The sequence below is a fragment of the Harmonia axyridis genome, chromosome 2, assembly GCF_914767665.1.
Source record: "Harmonia axyridis chromosome 2, icHarAxyr1.1, whole genome shotgun sequence".
In the NCBI taxonomy this organism is placed as follows: Eukaryota; Metazoa; Arthropoda; class Insecta; order Coleoptera; family Coccinellidae; genus Harmonia; species Harmonia axyridis.
The window spans coordinates 12934723-12960286 of NC_059502.1; the positions used below are offsets into that span (position 1 = coordinate 12934723).

Consider the following 25564-nt stretch of genomic DNA (forward strand, 5'->3'; position numbering starts at 1 on the left):
AACAGCCAAAATCTCATCTCTGTCTGTTTTATGTTGATTTTTTCGGTGAACGAGCGCTAGCCATTCATAAAAAATGTATCGTATATAATATGCGCTATCTCTTGATTTTTGAAATCATAATATAATATTATTCATTATAAAATAATAAATTTATAGAATTTTTGTCAATTTCACATTAATTTATACCGGTTGAAATGATTCAAATTACAAAAAAAAAACAAGTTGAAGGCTTTTAATATATAATACATTCACTTTGAAAACAACTGAATTGAAGTTTCACTGAAACTTGAAATTGCTACTATTTAAAAAAACGCGCTTTACAAGTTACCAACGAGTGATTTACTCACGAGGTACTCTTTTTTTCATTTAGAAAGTTTTCGAGTAATATTTAATCGAACGTAAAGGCATAAACTTTTATTTTTAACGAAAACTAGATTGTTTAGAAATGTAAATATACCAGGTAAAAGGATAATGTAAACAAACAGCCGCCAGTATTTGGCTAAAAAACCGACAGCCAAATCTAAAATGAAACCACTCGTGTCGCCACTGTGTTTTATCAAGTTAATGTAATTCTTAGTAGTTTGGGTGTGGAAGAGGAATATGGTCATCAGAATAAAAATCATTAAGTATAAAAAAATCAAAAGTTTAATATTTTCAAATAGTAAAATCATAACAAAAATTAATAACTTGTTTGAAAAAATAATTCAAGTAAGATAAATTGTTTCTCCAATATTTATAATCGGTAATATATTCATATTTATCTTCCGTGCAATTTAATCATTTATTCTTCCATGGATATCGATCAATCATGGTCTTCTCAATGAGTTGGAATGCTATGAATTTTTTGTTCCTTGTTCATTACGATGTTGATATCTCCCAGCACGTTTCTGCATCAATGATCCATACAGATTTTGGTTTTCTCCTAACAAATTCCAGAAAACAACTGATTAGCAGAATTCAAGTGAAGAATATCTTCGACGTAGGTTCGAAAGTGAAGATGGTTGTGGTAGGTGTCAATGATCCGTAGAGGCTTCGGATTTCCACCAACTTCAAAGAAATGAAGGAACTTATGGATGACATGCAGGAATTTTATAAAAATCATTCAAAAATCCAATACCAGTTCAATTTTTTCAATTATACCATTGTACACTTGAAAAAAAATCCGATACGGTCAAACTATTCTTCATTGATTTCGGGCAACAACCAGAAAACATTTTTCCTCTAACGAAGGATTTCATGGAGCTTCCTGCTCAACCTGTGAGAGCTTCTATCAAAATCCACAGTTATTTTGGAATTTTTAAGTAACTTTCGAAATTCCATGGAACTTTCCAATTTTCCAGATCATGGAAAGTTGGTATATCTTTCATCTTTTCTTTTAATTTGGTTTCAACCGCGGCGTCAACATCTTTCTGGGGCACCCTATTGAAGATGGCGTGTCCATTCGTTACCAGAACGGAATTGATTGGAGCTGAGATTTTTATTTTCAGAGCGTTCTGGTATTCATCCAGCTCCACCACTTCCGCTCTGATTTCTTTTAATAATAGGGAATTCTCGAATATCCGACACGCTTCATCCGACCATAGGGTGCCTTTGTATGGCGGCTGAATACCATCGATAGAAGCTCTCACAGCTTGAGCCGGAAGCTTCACGAAATCCTCAGTTAGAGGAAAAATGTTTTCTGGTTTTTGAGCTGAGACTTGCCCGAAATCAATGAAGAATAGTTTGACCGATTCAGATTTTTTTTCCAACTCTACAATGGTAGCTCTTGAGTACATTCCATTTAAAAGAGCCACACAGTACATATTCTTCTGCAGACATTTCACTGGTATTGCATCTCCGACAGAATGATTTCTATAAAATGTCTGCATTTCCTTCATAAGTTCCTTCATTTCTATGAAGTTGGTGGCGATCCAAAACCTGTACGGATCATTTACTCCCACCACAACCATCTTCATTCTGGAACTCACTTCGAACATTTTTTTCACTCGAATTCTTTCAATGACTAGTTTTCTAGAATCTTCTTCTTCCAAAATAATGTTTTTTACTGGATATTCGATTATATCCACATCTTGTTTATCAATCGACGGTACACTCTGTCGTTTCTTCAATCCCTTTTTCCTGAGTTTTTTCGTCTTTTTTTTATTTTCTTTCGGAAATTCTTGTTTTTGAATAGCCTTGGAGTCACCAGATGCCTAGAAAATACAAAAATCGAATAAAAATCACATCTTTTTGAAGCGTGAAACATTGTTTGCCGTAATGCAGTGATCTGCTATTTTTAGTACTCATTATATATATAATTATGAAATCAAATCAAAAGATGAGGAAAGTACTGGCTCAAAGACAAGAGCTTTTGAGCGCGCATTCATTCCTGCGAAAAATGCACCTTGGGAGTCAAAGACGATACATCGGTGTATATGTGGTCGACAAGGGAGCAATAGGCGAATTAATACTAGCGCTCATAAGCTAGTAACTTCACGTCATAGCTGTCCTAATTTTTTTCGATTTTCCGCTCGAATATTTTATTGTTCTGATGAAGCTATCGAAATAAAATTGTTATTTCAAGTATAGAAGCAAAATCACATTACGATCGCATCTTTGATAACAGAAATATTTTTCAATATTATTTGGTTCGGATTATGTTACCAGCTCGGCATTTTGGAAAATGCTTGAAAGAGATATTTTATATCAACAACCAAAATGTCATCTCTGTCGGTTTTGTGTTCTTCTTTTCGGTGAACGAGCGTCATTCATAAAAAATGTATCGTATTCAATCTTTCTTTGAAATAAAAAATTAATGATTGCTCACTTTATAATGAAATTCCCTATATTTATTATTCAGTGATATTAAATTCATGATAATGAAATGTTATAGATTTCAATTGTCATCGCAATATGATTAATGGAAATACCAGAATTTAATTGAAATATATCGACAAATTATATGGTTCAATGAAAAATTGAAAATCACCGAAATATAATAAAAGTAAGAATTAACGATTCTTGGAAAAATATCAAATAACTCACCTCATAACTGTTTATACTGAACTCATTTCCTACGGACCTAGACTCAGTATTTTCACTTTCGAGATTGAAGTTTTTCACCGGATAGTATTCAATACTATCCAAATCTTCGTTGAGTGACCGTTCGATTGTTTCAATTTTCTTCATTTCTTCGTCATAATCCCATGTGTCAAGGGGAACACCAGATAAAGCAGTAAGATCTTCGCAACTCGCAGATATCCATTCAGATATCAATTTCTGCTTAATACCATCTTCGTTCGAATCAGGTTTGCACATTTCCAAGGGCCTAGGTTTGCCAGGTTTCAGCGATATGTCAAACCCGAAAAGTTCGACAAACGGAATATCTTCTTCTGATTTTTCCTCCATTTCATTCAAACGGTCAATTTCTAATGACGGCTTAGATTGGTATTTCGATACCCTGGAAAGATAAAGAATGATGTGAAACTAAAAATTGCTGTAGGTATTATTGAAATATTGTGGCATACAGAGCGATATTAAACTCTTTTTTAATTATCATTTCTCCAGATTAAACTCGGATAACACAACATATTATAATTTTTTCAGAGTGGGCTAATACACTCCTGTTTATTCACACCCGAGATAACATAGAACCCAAACTTTTAATCATAGAAGTTCTATAAATTATTGAATTTTATGTTTTATTTATTCGATAGACTTAGCCAGATCCACAAATAATGAGGATAATTTGGCAGGAGATCACATTTTACATATTATTACGAGGCGTGTATTTAAAGTAAGGTCTCCATTTATTTTCTTCACATTAAATAACATTTATTCACTAAGTTTTTTACATTGCTGTAAAGCTTGAAATCTAAGCTTTTTTTCTACGTAATCGCCATTCACTTCGATGAGATTCCTCATTCGTACGACAAACTTTTGTATCCCCTCCTCGAACCACGATCCCGCCGCCTCGCGCAAGAACGAAATAACCGCTTCATGAACTTCTTCATCGTTCGCAAATTTCCGATGTGTAATAATTAGCCCATGTTTCATCTCTTGTGACGATTGAATCAAGAAATTCTTTTCTATCCTCTCCAAAACTGGCGAGAAAGTCTTGGGCACATTGGACACGTTTGACTTTGTGCTCCGGGGTAAGCATTTTCGGGACCTACCTGGCTGACAATTTTCGGTATTGCAGGTTATTCACCAAAATTGAATGAATAGAGTCTCTTCTGCATACATCTTGGAGTTTTTCGGCCAACTAAATGACTGAACGTAACTCGCATCTGGCGAGAGCGACAACCGGCACTTCCATTGCAAATGGCTATGTCAAGACTGAGCGTCCTAACGTATACAACAGTGTTGCCAGATTTCATCTAGAGCTACTTGCGGCGATGCAATGGCCTTGGAGACCTTACTTTAAATACACGCCTCGTCCTCGTATAATTTCAGACGAGATGCACTTGCTCAAATGGCTGTATGTGATCACGTTGTAATCCAAAAAAATCAATCTCTATTTGATCGTTTCCCTCCAATAAGATAATGATGAATACATCACTTTTCATTGAGGATTTAAAAAATTCATAATGAAATTAGGTCAATAGATTGTAATATGGTAAAAGTAGAAGAAAAATGATTTAAGCAAAGTCTCGCAGTTGAAAAACGAAAAAGTGTTTCATTTTATGGATGGAATCTATGGTCAAATTCAGTGTACAACTTCCAAACTCACCCTGTCTAGCTCAATTTGAAATGTTAATATCAATACAAATTTTGCTATATGTATATTATTTCTAATAGTAAATCAACGAATTCTTTCAAAATTTTTTTTTCTGTTTTCACAGTTCACGTGACAGTATTGTATTTCATTTCTTTGAAGTATCAAACCTAGTCAGATTTATTTTTACGGATATTTTGAAATTATCTCGGACGGCCTTGAAACAAGAAGTAGGTTGTGTTTTCCTTATTTATCTAATAGATTTTTTTTTATTTCGGATCGAAAAGTAATGAAATTTTATATTTTCTGGTGATTATTCACTTATGAATTTAGAAATTAAAAAAAAACTTACCCCTGTCCCTTAAATTTTCTGTTTGGTGTTTTTTTAGTATTTTTCTTGGAATTAACTTGCGAATCCATTTTGAGTCTTTGTAGCTTTCAAGCAGTCAACGCACAACACAAGAATAACTTGGGCACTCTTACTCGATCAACATCAAACACTAAATTGAGAGAATATGCCTTCAAGATTTCCTTATATAGGTCTCTCTAGGGATAATTACCTACAAAGTGTCATGACTCAAGATGACTAATCCATCCCTTTTTAATTTGCAAACTTTCCAAAATTTACTATCTATTTGAAGCTTGAAGATGGGTCGTTTTCAGATGCCTTATCAGTAGTTTGACTTCCGAGAAAAATACTCCGATCAGTGGCGTAGAGATAATTGAAGTACCTTTCAACAATACGCTCTATTAGTTTTACGTCACACACCACCATTTTAGTTCTCCCGTTTAAATCCTGTATCATTCCTCAGATTTTCTTTTTCTTAAATAATCTGATTTATCAAAATCTGCCGTACTAATTTGAATGACAATTTATTTGTTTAGATTTCGAACACTGACAGGAGAACTATCATGGCGGTTTGTGACATCATCACTAATAGAGCGTATAAATTAAACTTTATCAAACATAAAAAACCTTTTGCTTCAATAGCTTACACTAAATTTTTCAAACAAACAGTATGTTTCTAAATTGAGGGGTTCAAATGAAAATGATAGATTTCTCAGATCATTTTAAGAAAAAAAAATCCTATAAACATGCTTTTTTTTCTCATAGCACCTTCCATTCACAAGATATTGAACTTAAATTTGGCATAGATATTCCAATTTGAAATTTTCATCATGTTATATTCTTGCCCACTTCTTTCAGAATTGGTAGTTGAGAAAAATGTAAAAAGAAATTTAGTCCAGTGCTACAATTTTTGGTTGTTAGTAGTTTCATCTTACCTATCGATTTCGAGAAAAAAACAATTCTAGTAATCCTCAGGAAAATCGACATTATTATTATAAAGATCCAGTTAGTACACAGTGTTGAAAAATGTAATTATTAGTCTTGTTACTTATTTTCTCTGATTCTGTGGTTATTCCGTTCATTCTTCCACATCTTGTAGAACAAAATCGTGCGAGAATATATCAGAAACGCACAGTTTTCATGGTTATATTTCATTATTACATGTTGGTACTCCGAACTTTTCGCCACGGCTTCATCTGTCAATTCATCAATTTGCTTTAAAAAAATCAGTTCTGCCAATCAACATTTTTCGAAGCAAAAATCCCTAAATGATATTCATGCAAATATTTCATTAATTTCAATAAAAATGCAATGAATTAGAGAAAATAATGTATAATACTCGTACAGAAGGCTCATTCTACCACTCGTTCATTCAAAAACTCGCCACTTCGTGGCTCGTTTTTGAATTTTGAACTCGTGGAAGAATATCATTGCCTTCTGCACTTGTATTATAAATAACTATACTCAATCTGATTCATTAATTTTGAATTTGGGAGTTATCAAAAAGGTTTTTTACAGTTGCTTCTCTATTCCAATATATAATCTGAAAAACCATAACAGTAATATACTTTGCATCAATTTTTCAAGCCGTTTATAGCTCAGAATATCGAATCGAACTTGACAAGTTCGAATAACTTAAGAAAAATTCTAGATTTTCTTGAATTTAAAAACTACGTGTTCAAACTGACCCGTATTCAAATGTTATAATTATAATTATAGAAATTTATCATCAAATTGAATGAAACGAAATTTTTAGACAGACTTACCCCCGGTTTCTGAAAGAAAGATCAAATCTTTATTGAATAAACTAAACAACAATCAACTTGACAGCGATGTCAAATATATTTTGGTTTTTAAAATTTTGTTAAGTGTGAAATTAATTAATCTATGTTCGTTTAGATTTGACATTTGGTGACCCTGTGCGAGCTATCAAACCACAGATTCTTTGTAAAAAATTAATGTTATGTGATCAAACAGGTTAAAATGTTGATACCCTTCATTTCAATATTTCTAATTTATTAAGTAGGTATTCATTATCCATATTCTATTCATTACCATATTGATTATCCATAAGCTACCTTTATAAACAATAATCTAATTTGAAATTTGATCGAGAATTCATGAGAACTACTTTTAATTCTCATGAATGTTAGGTAAAGTTTACCTGTAAATTTTATTATACTCCCTTGGGCATAATAAAATGTACAGGTAAATTGAAAGTGTGGAATTTCTAAACTTTCTAATCTTTCGAAGATATGCAAAAATGGAGATGACGTTGAGTTAACATCTATTTGTTCATTCATAGGAATATTTTGGGAACTATGACTATACAAGACCTTTTCGGCAATCCATCATTAGTCATGTAATGGAAGAAATTCAACTCTACAGAAATGTATGTAGAAATGAAAGTATCAAATATATCATTGCTTTAAATATTTTACAGAAGTTCGTTGTGGATTATTATTCTCATTTCGTTAAAATTTTAGGCATTCACGCACTTTTCAATATTTTGTAGAATTCCTTCTGTATAATTTTCATTTTTCATTTGAATTCGCTACTCTGCACCCCCTCTCTGAAAAAAATTCTGGATCCGCCACTGATTCACCCAAACGTTAATTGCTAACAGTATTAGTTTGCGATTACCAGGTACTCCTTTCCAATTGTAATTCAAAAAGCTCAAAATGTAATTGAGAAAAGTAAATTGAATTTCAGAAGATCGAAATTGTAATTAAGGATTGGAAGTTGTTATTCAGAATGATGAATTTGTAATTCAGAAAAAGAAATTTATATTCATAAACGGTGATTTGTATTGCAAAATAGCAATATTAAATTCAGAAAAGAAAAAATTAATTTCAGAAAATATATACTGGTATTTGCTTATTTGGATTTCAGAAATACGAGATTGTATTTCAGAATTGGTTAAATGCATTTCAGAATCAATAAATATGAATTGCCATTGAAACTTCACTAAATTTCACTTCAAGATTATCCAACTGGTCGATGGATGTTTCGGCGAAGTAAAATTCATAATTCGAGAGCTTTTTCACATGATCATGAATAGTGGTTAAAATGGCGAAAAAAAATTCTCTTTCAACAATTTCTTCATCAGAGTGATATCTAATTTTATCAGAAGGTGGCATATTTGGAGATTTGTAAATAAAATGTTCAAAATCAAAAATTTTTATCGCCTGCAGAAATATTTATGAACGTACCTCGTATGGTCATGACGTATCCGATATCAGCTTGAAGAATTATACTTCCAATATATCTTGAATGAATTAAGCAGATGCGAACAGATAATAAGTAAACTGATAACAAATATTTCAGGTTATTTTTCAGTCGATTAAATCGAATCAATAATTAATGAATATGAATTATTGTAAAGAATAAGACTCTAAAGATTCCCGTGTTTCCACACCAAATTGAAAATCCATGATCTTATTTTCACCACTAATCGTTTTCATGAAATAAGTTATGACGATTTAGAATAAGAATTAAATAGACTAAGAAACAACCGTTTTAAAGTTCCTACTTTAATGTTTCCTGTTGTGCTCTTCGAAGTTGAAAATGATGCTTCAGAAGTAACACCTACTAGGAATGAAGGGGTTGAAAAGATAAGAATATTACTTTTTATCCAATTAAGAAGATGATGAAATTCTCCGAACCGGAATTCACTCACAATCTAAACTTGGTGATATAAAACACTAATGGTTTCAGATGAAGATGAAAGAATATTTTATTGGATGAATATGAACTATTTTCATTCAGTTTGAAGCAAACTAACAGCCATATTATAGCTATTATCTTTGTATTACACTAGCAATATCGGACAATTTCAATGAATACATCATTATTGACTCATAGTACAACTCATCGAATAATGAATCAAATTGTAATTTGATTTGTTTACTAGAATTTGCTTCTGTATTCAATGAAAACAATTCATCAATATCATGTCATATATAAAATCTTTTCTGGAAAAAATTAAGAAAGAAGAGATAGGACAAAGTTATCTTAATACGAAAATAATGGCTTTGAGAATAACTGCTTTTCTCTATTTCAGTATCGTAATGAGTTCATTACTGTTCTAAAAACAGTGCTGTAATTAACTCATTACTTTGTAAATTATTTCAAAATTCGAAACGTTCGATTCATATTCAAATTCCGTAATCTGTCAATTTTCGTAACAGTCACACCAACTGCCAAGATACAATACAAAAATCACTAGGATACATAATCTGAAATTTAATTATCATTTAATTTCGAAAATAATTCATTCAATATACAACAAAAAATGAAGTAAATAAGGACGGTATCTAAACAGTAATGGTACCGAGGAATTAAGCTACAATTCAAAAATTAATTGCTAAAATCGGTCAAAGGGTTCAAGAGAAAATGAACTACAAACATTATTGCGATTTTGTGTTTTTCGCTAATTTTGTCAGAGTATAAAATATGTTTTTCTACATTCATGCAAAAAGCAAAACTTTATTGAACTATATTTAGTGGAAAAAGAAGTTCTTTATTGCACTAGTGCAATAAAGTTTTTATTGCACTCATCTGTCATTCTACTTCAACGTGCTGTCATCATGACAAACAAATATTTCAGCCTGAAGGAAATAACGATGTACAGTTACCAAGTACTAGTACGTTTACCGCAGTAACAAATCAAGAAGTGGATTTAAAAAGTACTTCACTACGAAATATTCATATTGCAAATTGCACCAATTGTTCATTCACTTTCAACATTGAGGGTAAAAATTAAGTTTGAGTTAAATTGTTCGTAACGTATTAGTTCCTGTTTCAATGCAAAGCGATATTAATAATAAAGTATTCAAGTTGCGCTTTTCATTTTGTTACACCTAGTGTCGCACCTCAATTAATCATTTTTTGCTTTTTGCATGAACGTAGAAAAAATGTTGTATGCAACTCGTGCAAAATTGTTTATTGCACTCGACGTGAATTTGTCCAACGTCGGACAAATTCACGTCGAGTGCAATAAACATTCACTTTTTGCAACGACTGCTTCAATCGAACCCCGGTTACTACGCACCTGACTCCGATATTTAGCTTTTTCCTAGAAACTTTGTGTATAACTGAAATGCAGGTAAATAAATAATAATGAGCGACTTATGGGAAAACATATTTAAAATTGGTAATTCAACAACTTCATACAATATACCTTCTACCTGTCATAGATCTTATCTTCTCTGAAAAGACAAATTAAGAAAGAAATGATACGACAAAGTTATCTTAATACGAGAATAGTATAATTGCTTTTTAAGCTCTTTGAATTTAAGGTTTATGTCGATCTATTCATTTTGTTATAATGTTACCGGTTTGTGAAGTAGGTTACCCACCAGTGGCGTAACCAAGGGGGGGGGATAAGGAGATATATCTCCCCCCAGAAGGAATATCCATTATATGTAAAAACCTTATATATCACAATCTTATTATGAGTAAGCAAAATTCTTTGGAAAACTTCTTCAAAAGAAGGAAAAATTGAATTTTTTTTTTCTTTATCCCCCCCCAAGGCTTATGTCTGGGTACGCCACTGTTACCCACAGTTTCCGAACGAATATAAATATAAGATCGATTTCGAATCAATTTCCGTACTGTGGAATTCACTCCTATCGTATCAACCCCTCAAACCATGAAATAACTTCATAAGAAAATTTCAATTAGGTGGAATGAATGCGTTAATTTTCACTCGCTAAAATCTAACGAACGAGAATTCTGCAGAGGTAGGATGTTTTCATTCATACTGAACAATGGGGAAATCTCAATTTGAGTTATTGCAAAAATTTAATTTCAAAATTGATGATTGAATATTCGAAATTGCTGCTATTAGTGATTGATTCAATGAATATGACATTTTGAATTTCAAATCTCAATGGCGCTTGGGAGCAAAAAGAATTCCACTAGGCGTGCTATTTTCGACTAGGGCTGGGACTTTTTCGCCTTTTTCTATTCGAATATTCATCCATAAATTTATTCGATTATTCGAATAATTCATTCAAACAACTATTCATGCTTGTTTATTCATGAGTAGTCATGAATATTCAACTATTCGTTGATTATTCAATGATTATTCAGTGATTATTCAATGATTATTCAGTGATTATTCAATGATTATTCAGTGATTATTCAATGAATATTCAGTCAATATTCAGTGATTGAACTCATGTTTTAATGAACCAATAAAATCCGAGCTTTTGATGAGTGAATATACCCTTTGCGACGTGGTATAATCGTTTTGGTGTTTTGCCTCTCGCCATATACGCTCTATTAGTGTGACGTCACACATCGCCATTTTTCGTTCTCCTGTCAGTGTTCGGAATACAAACAAATAAATTGTCATTCAAATTAGTACGGTCTCGTTGAAGGAATTGGCTTATTTTCATAAATAAGAGTATTTGAGGAACGATTTCAGTATTAATTGATAGACCGAAGGAACGAGGTTAATACCAGTAACTTTGAATCCTGTATCATTCCCCAGATTTTGTAAAAATCCGTGTTTATTAGTTGAACCTTAAGTTCGAACTTACGGCATTAATCTCGTTTCTTCTGTCTTTCAATTAATAGTAAAATCGTTCCTCAAAAAATCTTATTTATCAAAATTAGCCAATTTCTTCAACGACAACGTACTAATTTGAATGACAATTTGTTTATTTGGATTCCGAACACTGACAGGAGTTTATTTATAATTTTAATTCAATTGTATCTATCAATTTTAATATTATGTAATTTCCAGTAATTTTAATATTAATAAAACGATTTGTCCGTAGTGAATCACAAAACCTTGTTTTAATCATTCCTGAATAGTGAGTCAAGTGATCATTCAAACTTTCATTCGTAACTTCATAAATATCCAATTACTCACTGAATAGAAAACTATTCACTGAATAATCAGTGAATATTCAACTATTCACTGATTATTCATGAATAGAAAAGTAGTCATTGATTATTCAACTATTCAGTGAATACTCGACTATTCACTGATTATTCATGAATAGAAAAGTAGTCATTGATTATTCAACTATTCAGTGAATATTCATGATTATTCGAATAATGCAAAATGCAATTATTCGAATAATTATTCAATGATTATTCGTATATTCAAATCATTCATTCATGATTCCCAGCCCTATTTTCGACATTATTCGTAGCTCTACGAATGCGCATTGCGCATAGTAACATAGTTGTGAATGGTCATTTGCGTATACAATCAAAAAATTTCATTATTTTCCTCTATATCTCTGAAAAGGTAATTAATTTCTATGATTCATTATGAGTCATATAAACCATAAAAATTACTGAAAAAAACATTTCAGAATTTTTCGGATGCCTCGATTCGATTCAATTCAAATTTATATTCATCACAATGTAAAATATACAATATTCTTCAGTACATAAGTATCCAGTTAGAAACGGATGAGCTAAGCAAAGCTTGTATTTAATACACTCCGATCAACATGAAGGAAGTTATGTTGTTATTCAAACTTTTTCAGCAGGGGCGCAAAAATATTTTTTGCTTCAGACGCCAAAATTTCTCGCGCCGGCCCTGCACAAATATTTGCTACATTGAAAAACAATTTAATCCCTGCCTTATTTCAGGTATACAGGGTGTAACATGAGTGACTGGCCATAGCCTAGTGGTGAATGCAGGTCATTCAGGCCTTTCAGAGAAGTAACTTTTTTTGTATCCTAAGACTCTTAGTTTCGGAGATACAGGGTGATTCATGCAAATTGACCTAAATGTCTGATCTCCATAACTTGGGGATCAGCAGTCAGATTTCGTTCAAAGTTTGTGGGTTTATTTACTTCATGCATCCCTTCAAAACGATAAATTTAATTTCAATATTTTCAGGGCAGTATTCTGATTATTGAGTGTTTTCCTTTAGTCTTCGAAATCTATATTTTTTACACGTTTTGGAGAAATATCGTTATTGACATGAAAAAATACATAATTCAGTCTGATGAATTCAATTTTTACTTTGAATAGCACACTATTTTCAAAGGAGTAGCAAACGAAAGAATTCATATTCATGTGTTATGTACCTTTTTTGAAATACGGTCCTGTTTTTATTCGTTTTGTGATAATATTTGATGTAATCTGAATGTTTCTGATTTTATAGTTTTCTGTTCAACTCTCCTTCATTGTAAACCCTCAGCACCTAATGATTGTTGTAACTGCCTGATTGAAATATCAATTAATGTATGTTTTATGAAACTGTGAATTCTTTTGAAACTAAATATTAAAGTTAAAAATGACGTAACCCAACTTGAAAAATGTGAAAACCATGAATATATTTGATTCATAGAAAAAATAAGTTTAGTGTTTTGAGAAAATTTATATCTATTCATTTCAATTCATAACATAATACCGAAGGAGAAGTATCAAAAGAAATTTTGGAAATGAAGTCCTTAATTTCCAGATCTAAGAGAAAATCGCGATATGATTACAAGGCCAATAAATATTATCTTGATGAGAGCTAGGAAATATCGTGAAATAACTTCTTTTCCAGAAATTCTTTTGATACTTCTATTTCGATATTATGTTTTGAATTGAAATAAATAGGTATAAATTTTCTCAAAAAACTAAACGTATTTTAGCTATGAAGCAAATATATTCAAGGTTTTTACATTTTTCGAGATGGGTTACGTCATTTTTAAATTTGATATCTAGTTTCAAAAGAATATTCAGTTCCCAGTACACAGTACCTCAAAAAAAACAAATCTAAAAGCTCAATATCTTTGAAATGAGAATTTTTGAAGAAAAGAGCAATATATTCATCTATTTTTAAGTTTCAACTTGCCGTGCGAACTTATAGTTCTATACACAGAACTGATGGAACTCAAATATGTTAGGTATAGGTTATAAAAGTTGAGTTATATTTTAAGCGACAAATAATCCATCTATTTTGAGGGATTTTCTTATCTGATAGTAGTAAATTTAAGGTGTAGTGCAACAGAAATGAAGATGCAACTAGTGTTAAAAAATGATCTTGTATTACATCCTTCGGTGCACACGGCCACTAATGAGTTCATTTAACACATGAAAGAAACAGTCAACCAAATAACACTTCGTTATCGTCTGAAAGAAATTTTCCTCTTTTACGAAAACTAGCAAGGTGATGGAAAATTTAGGTCGAGGGCGAGTCTATTAGGGTGAGGAACGTCAGGCGCCGGAAGAGTCAATGGAAATTCTATAACATCTCGGATGTGGGTGGTAATAAAAAATATATTAACCTCGGGAGTGCTCCTTGTTACAAGCGCCAGATCCTGGTTTCTCCGTGCTTTCTGGCTGTTCCGTGTATAAATTTTCAGTCCAGGGCGTTGCAATCTTTCCCTCAGGAGGATTGGAGTTAGGAAAATTCTCTTACCTGTCGGAAAAAGTGAAAGGGGATACATCTTATGTCATTCAAGGTTGACGAATTGTGATAACAAAGAGCTTTTTTGTTTTTATTACTTAGGGACGATGTGAATTTCACACTTGGGTCTAGGGGGGTGAAGAGGGATCCAGAATTTTTTTAAAGGGAGGGGGGGTGCAAGATTTCTGAATCCATTTAGTTTACGTCAAATTCATGTTGTACTTTTTGTTCATCAGATATTTTAGAGGTGAGTCAGCAAATATCATAGTTAATCTTCAATAGTGCCTCTGTCCAGAAATACTATTAAAAACAGATTGTAAAAATTCTTCCATTTAGGATGTTGTCACGGGTAAATCATTTCTTTGATTTTTCGAAAATGTCGGATATCTCGTTAACCGATGGACTTTCACTATACATAAGACACAAAACGCCCTCTACCTGGAGATACCCTGTAATCAATTCATTACACCACACCCTGTATAAATATATCCAATGATGTTATCTGAAGAATGTCGGTTTGTGTCTGCGTCATAAAGTTATTCTCGATTAAACATGTCCGCTTACGAGCCAAATTCTCGTCATTTGCGGGAGGTTTTAATTTTCTAATTTAATATGAAGAAATAAGCGGATGAAACTCGACTAATGCCCTCAAATACCCGTGGTGAGGCAGCTTTTAGTGAAAGAACGTACCGAGAGTGGTTTCAACGCTTCAAGAACAGTGATTTTGACGTCGAAGGCCAGCATGGCGGTGGAAGAGAGAAGGTTTTCGAAGATACAGAATTGAAGGCATTACTTGATCAAGACTCGTGTCAAACGCAACAAGAATTGGCAGGATCATTGGGAGTGATGCAACAAGCCATTTGAAAACGCCCGGAAGCCATGGGAATGATTCAGAAACAAGGAAATTGGGTGGCACTATTTGAAGCCAAGAGATATTGAAAGGCGTTTGTATGCTTGTTAACAGCTGCTTGCAAAGCAAAGAAGGAAGGGATTTCCGCATCGCATTGTGATACGAAAAATGGGTTCATTTCGATAATCCCAAGCGCAAAAAATCATGAGGATATCCTGGCCATACTCCCACGTTGACGACCAAACCGAATATTCACGGTTCCAAGGTCATGCTCAGTATTTGGTGGGACCAGCTCGGCGTATTTTATTATGAGTTGTTAAAACCGACTGAAATAAACACAGGCGATCGTTTACGAATGCAATTAATGCGTTCGAGTTGAGCTTTGAAAGACAAACTGCCCCAATCCAACGAGAGACATGATAAAGTGATTTTACAGCAAGACAATGCTCGAGCCCATATTGCGAAAGTGGTCAAGACATACTTGAAAATGTTAAAATGGGAAGTCCTACCCCACCCGCTGCATTCTTCAGACGTTTTTCCCTCGGACTATCACTTAAAGGGTGTTTTTTTTAGAGCTATAGAACTTCAAATTGCAATAAAACAACGATGGATTATTCGATTGACATGAATTTTATTTATCCGCAAGATAATCTTGTGGAATTACATTTTAAATATGATTTCTGGCATATGACCGCCACGGCTGGCTCGGATGTAGTCCAATCTGGACGTCCAATTTTCGATGACTTTTTCCAACATTTGTGGCCGTATATCGGCAATAACACGGCGAATGTTGTCTACCAAATGGTCAAGGGTTTGTGGCTTATCCGCATAGACCAATGACTTTACATAGCCCCACAGAAAGTAGTCTAGCGGTGTTAAATCACAAGATCTTGGAGGCCAATTCACAGGTCCAAAACGAGAAATTAGGCGGTCACCAAACGTGTCTTTCAATAAATCGATTGTGGCACGAGCTGTGTGACATGTTGCGCCGTCTTGTTGGAACCACAGCTCCTGGACATCATGGTTGTTCAATTCAGGAATGAAAAAGTTAGCAATCATGGCTCTATACCGATCACCATTGACTGTAACGTTCTGGCCATCATCGTTTTTGAAGAAGTACGGACCAATGATTCCACTAGCCCATAAAGCGCACCAAACAGTCAGTTTTTCTGGATGTAACGGTGTTTCGACATACACTTGAGGATTTGCTTCACTCCAAATGCGGCAGTTTTGTTTGTTGACGTAGCCATTCAATTAGAAGTGCGCTTCATCGCTAAACAAAATAAAATGGACTTAGTGCGCGATACGTATTCCGCACAGAACCATTATTTTCGAAATAAAATTGCACTATTTGCAAGCGTTGTTCTATTCATGATGAATTGCCAAACCAAACTGAGAATGAATCACTAGACCGCTGTTAAATCGTTTGCCATCTTGAACAGTAATGCCAACTCAAAGTTATATACCTCGAAAAAAAACACCCGTTATTTCGATTAATGGCAGACGGCCTAGCTGACCAGCACCTCTAGTCTTATGAAGAAATAAAAAATTGGATTGATCCGTGGATCGCTCCGATAGATGACGTATTTTTTCAACGCGGGATTCATACGCTGCCCGAAATATGGGAGAAAGTAGTGGCCAACGATGGATAATGCTTTGAATCATAAATGTGTAAACAGTTTTTCACAATAAAGCCTCGAACTTCGGAAAAAAACGGCTGAAGCAAAGTTATACGCCTATGTATTTAAATTTATAGTTTGCCAATATTGAAAATAATTTTGTAATGAAATTGTAGAAAAAGATCCCAAAATATCAACTTTTTTCACTGTCACAACTATTTCCCTCGCGAACTGGAAAAACGGCAAGAAAAATATGAAATCAGATATGTGAAGAATAGCCCCAGGGTACAAAAGGTTCCACAATAAGATAAGGTTATTTTGTTGTTTACAGAACCCCTGGAAGATACGTGGCCTCTAGACTGCAACAAGACAATCACCCTAACACGACAGCATCCTCGTGCGTTGGTCTCCAGTCCAGGATTTCCTAGGCATTATCCAGACAACGTAGATTGTAACACCTACATCATATCGCCTCCAGGGTATCAAATTCTCCTTGATTTTGAAGAGTTGGTGTTGGAAAATGAACCCACGTGAGTAATTTGTCTTTCAGCTCGCACTTCGTTAAAACTGATAAAAACATTATAGAATAGTTACAGGATTTTCAAATATTACCTATTACCATTATTTGCTCTCATTCTATAGAATACTGATATTATAATATCAACAATCTTCTACCTAATTAATGGAAAAACAATTTCGAAAAAAGCAAAAAAGCAGGTTCATCAATGTGCCTATTGGAAACCACCAAAATGTTCTGATATACTGTATGATATATGGTTTATTATGATATCATTATTGTTGGTTATTTTATCTAGATGAAGATTAAACTGCATTTCAACCGATATGTTATTACAGAAATATTTTTCCGCGATTATCTATACACTCCCTAACACGTCTAGGCATTGATTCAATAAGATGGTCTATTTCTTCTTGAGGAATACTATCCCAAGCTACGTGTACTTCATGTCTCAGAGCCGCCAAAGTCCGTGAGGGCTTGGGTAAATTTCCAAGCCTTCTACCCATGATGTCCCAAACATGATCTATGAGCGAAAGATCGGGGGATCTGGGTGGCCATGGCAAAAGATTCGCTTCGAAACAGTTTGAACTAACTTTGGCAACATGAGGTCGGGCATTATCTTGCTGAAATATTGGAATCTCGAGCAAGTTAAGGTAAGGGAGAACATATGGCTCCACTTTTTCTTGAAGGTAACGCAGTGCTGTCATATTACCTCAATAACGACTAAAGATGATTTTACTTGCATGTGCAATAGCACCACATACCATAACGCCTACTGTCCGATTTATATGACGCTCAACATAAAACTGAGGTTCACATCTTTCTCCCTGACGTCATCTAACCCTTCTTCGGCCATCACGTGCACCCAAGGAGAATCGAGATTCATCAGAAAAGACTACCTGATGCCATTCCACATTTCAATGTTGACGTTCTCTGCACCACTGTAATCGTTGCCGACGATGCTCAACCGTCAAAGGTAACACAAGGTGGGGTCGATAATGCTGCAGTCCAAAAGACCTTATCCGGCGGCAAACCGTTCGGACAGTTACAGGATGGCCTTGTTCTCCTAACCACTCATCAGCCAAAGATCGAGTTGTCACAAATCGGTCTCTAATGGCCATAAGTCTGAGACGTCGATCTTGAACTTCATTTGATCCCCTTCGACGTTCGGTGTCTACTCTCCATCGATTTGCGCCTTATCAAACCACGCTTGACAACATCTAATAACAGTAGTTGGATTTCTGTTCGTACGGTTAGCGATTTCTTGAAATGATAATAATAATAACAGTATTTATTTCCAGAATTGTATCTACAATTACAAAATGAAAACAAGTCAAAAATTCTTTACAAATGAACTACTATACCTATGCTATATGTACATGACAAAAGTCTATAAATTCAAGTATTGAATATGGTTCACATTTTATTAACATTGCGAATAATTCTCTTTTGAAGAGTTTCAATTCCTTAATGCCTCTCATTTTTCTAGGTAGATGATTGAAGAGTTTCATACTCATATAGAAATTATTACGCTCCGTACTCGTTAGTTTGTGAATAGGTAATAGATGATCAATCATTCTCCTGGTATTATACACATTTCTAAAATTCTGAAAATAGGAATTGTTCTTGAACAAAAATAATAAAATTTTATAGATATATAGACCAGGTGCAGTTAGTATATTATATCTTCTGAATATACCCCGACATGATTCCCTGTACTTCATGTGAAACATTATCCTCATAGCCATCTTCTGAGCGATGAACACGCGTTCAGCCTGAGTGCTCCCACCCCAGAAAATGATTCCATATGACATAATTGATTGAAAATTTTCAAAATAAACAATCCTCAAGGTGTCTATATCTATTCTATTTCTAATCCCGCCATAGACCAATAATTCGACCTCTTTCAAATTCACTTAGCTGGCGATAAATTCACGTTCTCTAGGCATTTTAACAACAACTAAACATCGACTTTGGATCTCCTCGAACCTCTGGTTTTTTGTAAAATTTAAAAAACTTGCAAAAAACGACTACAATATTTAAGTAGGAAAAATTGTTCACATGAAAAAACCTTCTTGATTTTTTTCTCCAAATTCAATCACTTACTACTTGCTATACTCTCTATGTTTTACCAAAAAAATTTAAACAGCCTCTTTCTGGGTGTTGCAGTTTCTTTGTCTTTAGTATATCTTTCCTAGTTTCAATGTCACCCGACATAAAACTGCATATCCGAACCAATAATGTTGCGGAAAACCTATTCGACAAATCCTGTTTTCTTCGTATATGGGAAATAAGAAATTGCAATAGCCTCGGAGCGTGCTAACAAGCTCCGGATCTAACGATGTTCATTCTGCCAGTCGCTAAGTTCTGGGCCACTAAGTTGTAATTACCTCGATAACTGCAAATGTAATTAAGTATTAAATTTCGAACTTAGGGATACTGGAAAATAGCCCGAAATGGCCAAGACGTGACGTGGATTTTCCTCGCCTCCAAACTGCTGGGCCCGCATTGTCTTAGAAAATCTGCATTAACTGGTGATTATGGCCGTGATAATCACTGCAGGGATCTGTTCAACTGGCCATTGTATGTTCAACGGGAGCAAAGCTCATATCAGTTCATGAATTATTTATGGTTCATTTTGAAAGCGTGTAACAAAGTTGAGCAACAATTATTGTGGAGATTTTCGTATTAATCTACAGGGTGATCAACCGCCTAGATTTTCACGAAGATCCACTGCTCAATTGATCTAAAATATACTGACAAACTGACAAAGAAACTGCAACACCCAGAAGGAGTTGTTTAAATTTTTTTTTTTAGTATAACATAGATAGTATAGCAAGGAGTAAATGAATGAATTTTGGGAAAAAATCGTGAAGGTTTCTTCATGTGACTAATTTTTGTTACTTGAATATTGTAGTCATTTTTTACAAGTATTTTAAATTTTGTATCAAACCAGCTGTTCGAGGACATCCAAAGTCGATGTTCAGTTGTTGTTAAAATGTTCAGAGCACATGTACGCGGATTTTATCACCAGCTAAGTGAATTTGAAAGATTCAAATTATTGGTCTACGGGAGGCGGGGTTGTCATTTCGAGAAATCGCTAACCGTACGAACAGAAATCCAACTACTGTTATGAGATGTTGTCAAGCGTGGTTTGATTATGCCCAAAATCGAAGAAGAGTAGACACCGGACGACGAAGGGGCACAAATGAGGTTCGACGTCTAAGACTCATCGCCATTAGAGACCGATTTACGACAACTCGATCTTTGGCTGATGTGTTGTTAGGAGAATAAGGCCATCCTGTAACTCTCTGAACGGTTTACCGCCAGGTAAGGTCTTTTGGACTGAAGCATTATCGACCCCATCTTGTATTACCTCTGACGGTTGAGCATCGCCGGCAACGATTACAGTGGTGCGAAGAACGTTAAGATTGGAATGTGAAATGGCATCAGGTAGTCTTTTCTGATGAATATCGATTCTCCTTGGGTGCACATGATGACCGAAGAAGAGTTAGACGACGTCGGGGAGAAAAACGTCAACTTCAGTTTGATGTTTGATTTGGGGACAGTAGGCGTTATGGTATGGGATGCTATTGCACATGCAAGTAGGTCACCTTTAGTCTTTATTCGAGGTAACATAACAGCGCTGAGTTACCTAAAAAAATAGTGGAGCCATATGTTCTCTCTTACATTAACCGGCTCAAGAATCCGGTTTTCGAGTGATTAATTTACTTCTTTTTCTGTACGAAAAAGCTTCAATTGAACATTCATCAATTCGGTACGTGAAATCCTAGAAAGCTTCAATTGAACATTCATCACTTCGGTACGTGAAATCCTAGAAAGCTGAAATTTGGGGTTTGGATTACAATAACCCGTGTATCATCTACGTCTAATAAAACACCACCCTAATCATACAAGGTTGTTCAAAATCCGTCAAAATCACAAGCGTCAACGAGACTAACTAAAAAGATAAAAAGTGTGTTTTTTCGAATGGAATGACATAAGACATATTGATATAGAATACATAGATATTTTTTTCAAATTGCATTTCTTCAGACCACCTGTAGAGTGATCCGTAAATTTGCAGAAGACTTAATTTTTTTTTTTTAATTCAATAAGAAACGGTTTACAAAATTTAATCTTTAGTTTAAAAATGAAATTGATCGAAAAAAATGGCCTACCTCAAAAAGTATATCTATACCCCTCAAGTAGCGTATTTCGAAATAAGAATTTCATGATTATGAGTAATGCTGAGTATGATAATTTAAGCTTTTGCGCTGAGTACTGTCGATTCCGTCAAAATTTGAATTATTTTCCTAGCCCAAAATTTCCAAGAGTTATTGACCGATTGAGTACAGTTGACTCACCCTGTATAATTCCGTTCACAAGTGCCGAGTTCTTCTGTAATAAAATAGGAAATGATCAATCATAGTGTAAAATATACAAGGGAATATTTCGGAGTAACGCACTTCATTTTACTTGTTTACACTTTCATTAGAATGAGCGCTTAAAAAACAAGCATTCTATGGAGAGAGTCTCCTAGTAAAAGTGAGGTTTTTGTTTCTCAGAAGAGAATCATTAGGTTGATGTTCGGCTTAAAACCCCGGGAGTCTTGTAGACCATCATTTATCAAGAGTCGAATACTTTGTTTTTCTTGTATTTATATATTTAATTCCTTGCTGTTCATTCGTAAGAATATTCATAGCCTAAAAAATCACGAGTATGCTTACCAACTCACAGAACCAAGAAATTTCAACAATCACCTATTTATGTTGGGATCAAACTTTTCAATCACCTACCAGAGCGAATTAAGCATCTTGAATATTTAAGTTTTAAAAAAATTATCAAGGATTTATCACTAGAGCAGTGTTTCTATAGCAAAGAAGAATATTTTTGTTTCAGATTGATTTGAATATTTAGTGTGATATTTTTTTCCTGTTCACTCAATGTCTGACCTGTCCTACATAAATGTAAATTTGTCTCATGGGATGCAATAAATAATTATGATTATGATCATTCATTAGTTTTCTTAACTTGAAGCAATACTAGCGAATCAAGATACGTTTCTATAGAATATTATTGTTTATTCTTTTTTTATAGTTGCAGTTATGATTACCTGGAGATTCTAGAAAATGGAATAGACCCACAGCAATTCTCATCTAAGAACCAAACCGTTTCAAGGCGTCTTTGCGGCGATTGGAGTGCCAAACTCAAACTCTTACGTTATATCAGCTCTACCTCCAAGTTGATTCTCAAATTCAGTTCGGACTATTCCCATCATTTCGGAGGATATAAAGCAAGAGTTTCTATGGAAAATGGTATGTTTCAAAATTTTATCTGTACAAAATAAGATTTAATAGTTCCCATTTCATTCATTCACCTATTTATTAACTATTGATTTAATTATTTATTTATTTGTAATTCATTTTTTTGCCATTTATTTATTCATTTATTTCCTCACGTCAAATTTATTAATTTAGTTATCGATTCTTTCATCTATTCATCATTCATCTTTTTATAAGTTAATAGTATAAATTAATGAGCACAGATGACATAAGAAAAAAATAAAAATAATAATAACAGTGTTGCCATTTAAATCCTTTCAGAAGAGTAATTATATAATGAGAGAAATTATGATTTATCACACTTACCAAAAGTAGGTATAACTGAGCAGATTCATTTAGCCCATGATTTGGTTTTATGGTATAATGCATAAGCGCATATTTACCGCATTAATACTGCAAAGTGTACTCAGAACTCAAGGTGCGGCAAAGTTAATAATTCAACACAACTAAAAAAATTTCGACGTATTCATAATGAAATCTCCAAATACAAAATATTAACGAAACAGTGGTGACCTAGAAGATTATTATTACTGAACCAACAAAGGATTACCGTCGTCGCCAAGACGAGATAATCACATTACGCATTGTGGGCTCTTCAGTGGCGAGGCGAAGGGTGGGTATAGACAAGACAAGGTAGACATTGTCTACCCAAAAAAACGTCAAATAATTCAATGGTGAACAACTATTTATTATAATCAATATAATCATTACTTTATGTCCATGGCCATGCAATAAATACAATTTTTTTTAGCAACGTGCGAATGATGCATCAGTAGAGGATTTTAATATAAAGGGTATTTTTTTTGGTAGTTGTATATTGATCCGTTGGTGTTTCATTATACAATAATTTTGCAACGCTTCCATTGGAAAATAAGATTTAAAAAATTGAAGGAAGCCATAAGACAGAGTTTTGAATATATCCTAAAAGAATGGCAAAACAATGAGGAATTTTAATGTGAAATGGTATGAAAAATTCAAAAAGCTGTGTAGAAGTGGACTGTACTGTTTTTCCTGTATACTCTTCAGAAGTGATTCATCCTGGGCGAAAGATAATTAGTACCATGAAAAACTTTGTGACTAAAGCAAATAAGCACGCTACTTCTTAGAAATATATTTCTTCGAACGGGTTTTTCCATATGCTTGGGATATGGGAATATTTAGTCATTTTAATTATGTTATTCTTTATTTCAATTTCCTTTTGTCTTTGTATACTTAGGTTACGTACAGTGGCGTACTCAAAGGGGGAACCAAGAGTAATATCCATTGTATAACAATCTTATTTATCACTATCTTATTATGAGTAAGCAAACTTCTTTAGAGAACTTCTTCAAAAGAAGGAAAATTCGATTTTTTTTCTTTATCCCCCCCCCCAAGGCTTATGTCTGAGTACGCCACTGGTTACGTACATAGGCGTACAGCTTTGCTTCCGCGGTTTTTTTTCCGAAATTTGAGGCTTCGAGGCTATTTATTGTAAGAAACTGGTTACACATTTATGATTAAAGTATTGTGCATCGCTGGCCACTACTTTCTTCCATCTTTCGGGCAGCGTATGAATAAACTGGTCATCTTTTGAAGTGATCCACGAATCGATACAAAAGTGCTGGTCAGCCAGGCCGCGTGCCATTGATCGAAACAAGTGATAGTCCGAGGGAGTGGCATCTGAAGAATACGGCGGGTGAGGTAGGACTTCCCATTTTAACATTACCAAGTATGTACCACTCGCGAAACTATCATGCTATGAAATCACTTTATCATGTTTTTCGTTGTGTTTTATGTTTGGCTCAAACGCATCAATTGCATTCGATAATGATCGCCTGTAATTGTTTCACTCGTTTTTAACAACTCATCATACACTACGCCGAGCTGATCACACCAAATACTGAGCATGACCTTGGAACCGTGAATATTCGGTTTGGTCGTCGACGCGGAGGAATAGCTATGATATCCACATAATTTTCTGCGCTTGGGATTATCTTAATAAACCCATTTCTCATCTGCAGTCAAAATGCGATGCAGATATCCCTTCCGTCTTTGCCTTGCAAGCAGCTATTCACGAGCAAACAAACGCCCTTCAACATATCTCAACTTCAACTCGTACGGCACCCAGTTTCCTTGTCTCTGAATCATTCCTATGACCTTCAGGCGTTTTAAAATGGCTTGTTGCGTCTCTTTCAATTATCCTGCCAATTCTTGTTGGGTTTGAGACGAGTCTTGATCAAGTGAAGCCTTCAATTCGGCATCTTCAAATACCTTGTGTCTTCCACCGCCATGCTGCTCTACGACGTCAAGATCACCATTCTTGAAGCATTGAAACCATTTTCGGCACATTCTCACACTAATAGCGGCTTCACCATAGTTATTTGAGAGCATTCGATAAACCTCAGCCGCAGATTTTTTCATATTAGAGCAGAAAATTAAACCCTCCCGCAAATAACCAGAATTTGGCTCCTGTGCTTACATGTTTAATCGTGAACAACTTTATGATGCAGACACAAATCGTCTAATATTTCGATGGCGTTATGTTTACGAATACTTATAAAGCTCATTGTATGACATGTGCGAACACAAAGTTGTACACCTAAATTTTGATTGCATTATTTGAGGTGATAAAATTTTAAAAAAATATTTTTTCCGAGAATCAGCCTTATTAGTACTGCAATTTTTAAAAAACGCTTTGCTACCCTAAAAATTCAGTTAGGTATGCGTAAATTGTCTACCTAAAAATTTCACCCCTGCTTCTCATTTAATGGGGCACTTTTCGGTGGTTGAACACGAAAAAGGTGTCCCGACCAACTATACCCCCTCCCCTTCCCA

The 25564-nt window shown here is 34.3% G+C and overlaps 2 protein-coding genes across 3 annotated transcripts in view; one reads left to right on the top strand and one right to left on the bottom strand.

The window, feature by feature from the left end:
• LOC123674047 overlaps positions 1-25564 on the top strand; it is a 226372-nt gene that overhangs the window by 173962 nt on the left and 26846 nt on the right. The window contains exons 8-9 of the mRNA XM_045608871.1: positions 17220-17418; positions 22506-22723. Coding sequence (XP_045464827.1) covers positions 17220-17418; positions 22506-22723 — 417 coding nt within the window. The remainder of the gene's footprint in view (positions 1-17219; positions 17419-22505; positions 22724-25564) is intronic.
• Positions 636-4724, bottom strand: LOC123674044 (tudor domain-containing protein 5-like). Of its 2 annotated transcripts, XM_045608867.1 has the most exons (4): positions 4155-4724; positions 3025-3439; positions 1968-2192; positions 649-922 (listed from the first exon to the last, which is right to left on the bottom strand). In XM_045608867.1, exons 2-4 carry the CDS (start codon positions 3385-3387, stop codon positions 893-895), a joined length of 618 nt encoding a protein of 205 aa, XP_045464823.1. In that variant the 5' UTR covers positions 3388-3439; positions 4155-4724; the 3' UTR covers positions 649-892. The 2 variants fall into 2 exon arrangements, with proteins under 2 accessions (XP_045464822.1, XP_045464823.1); XM_045608866.1 differs by having other exon boundaries at positions 636-2192; positions 4155-4437.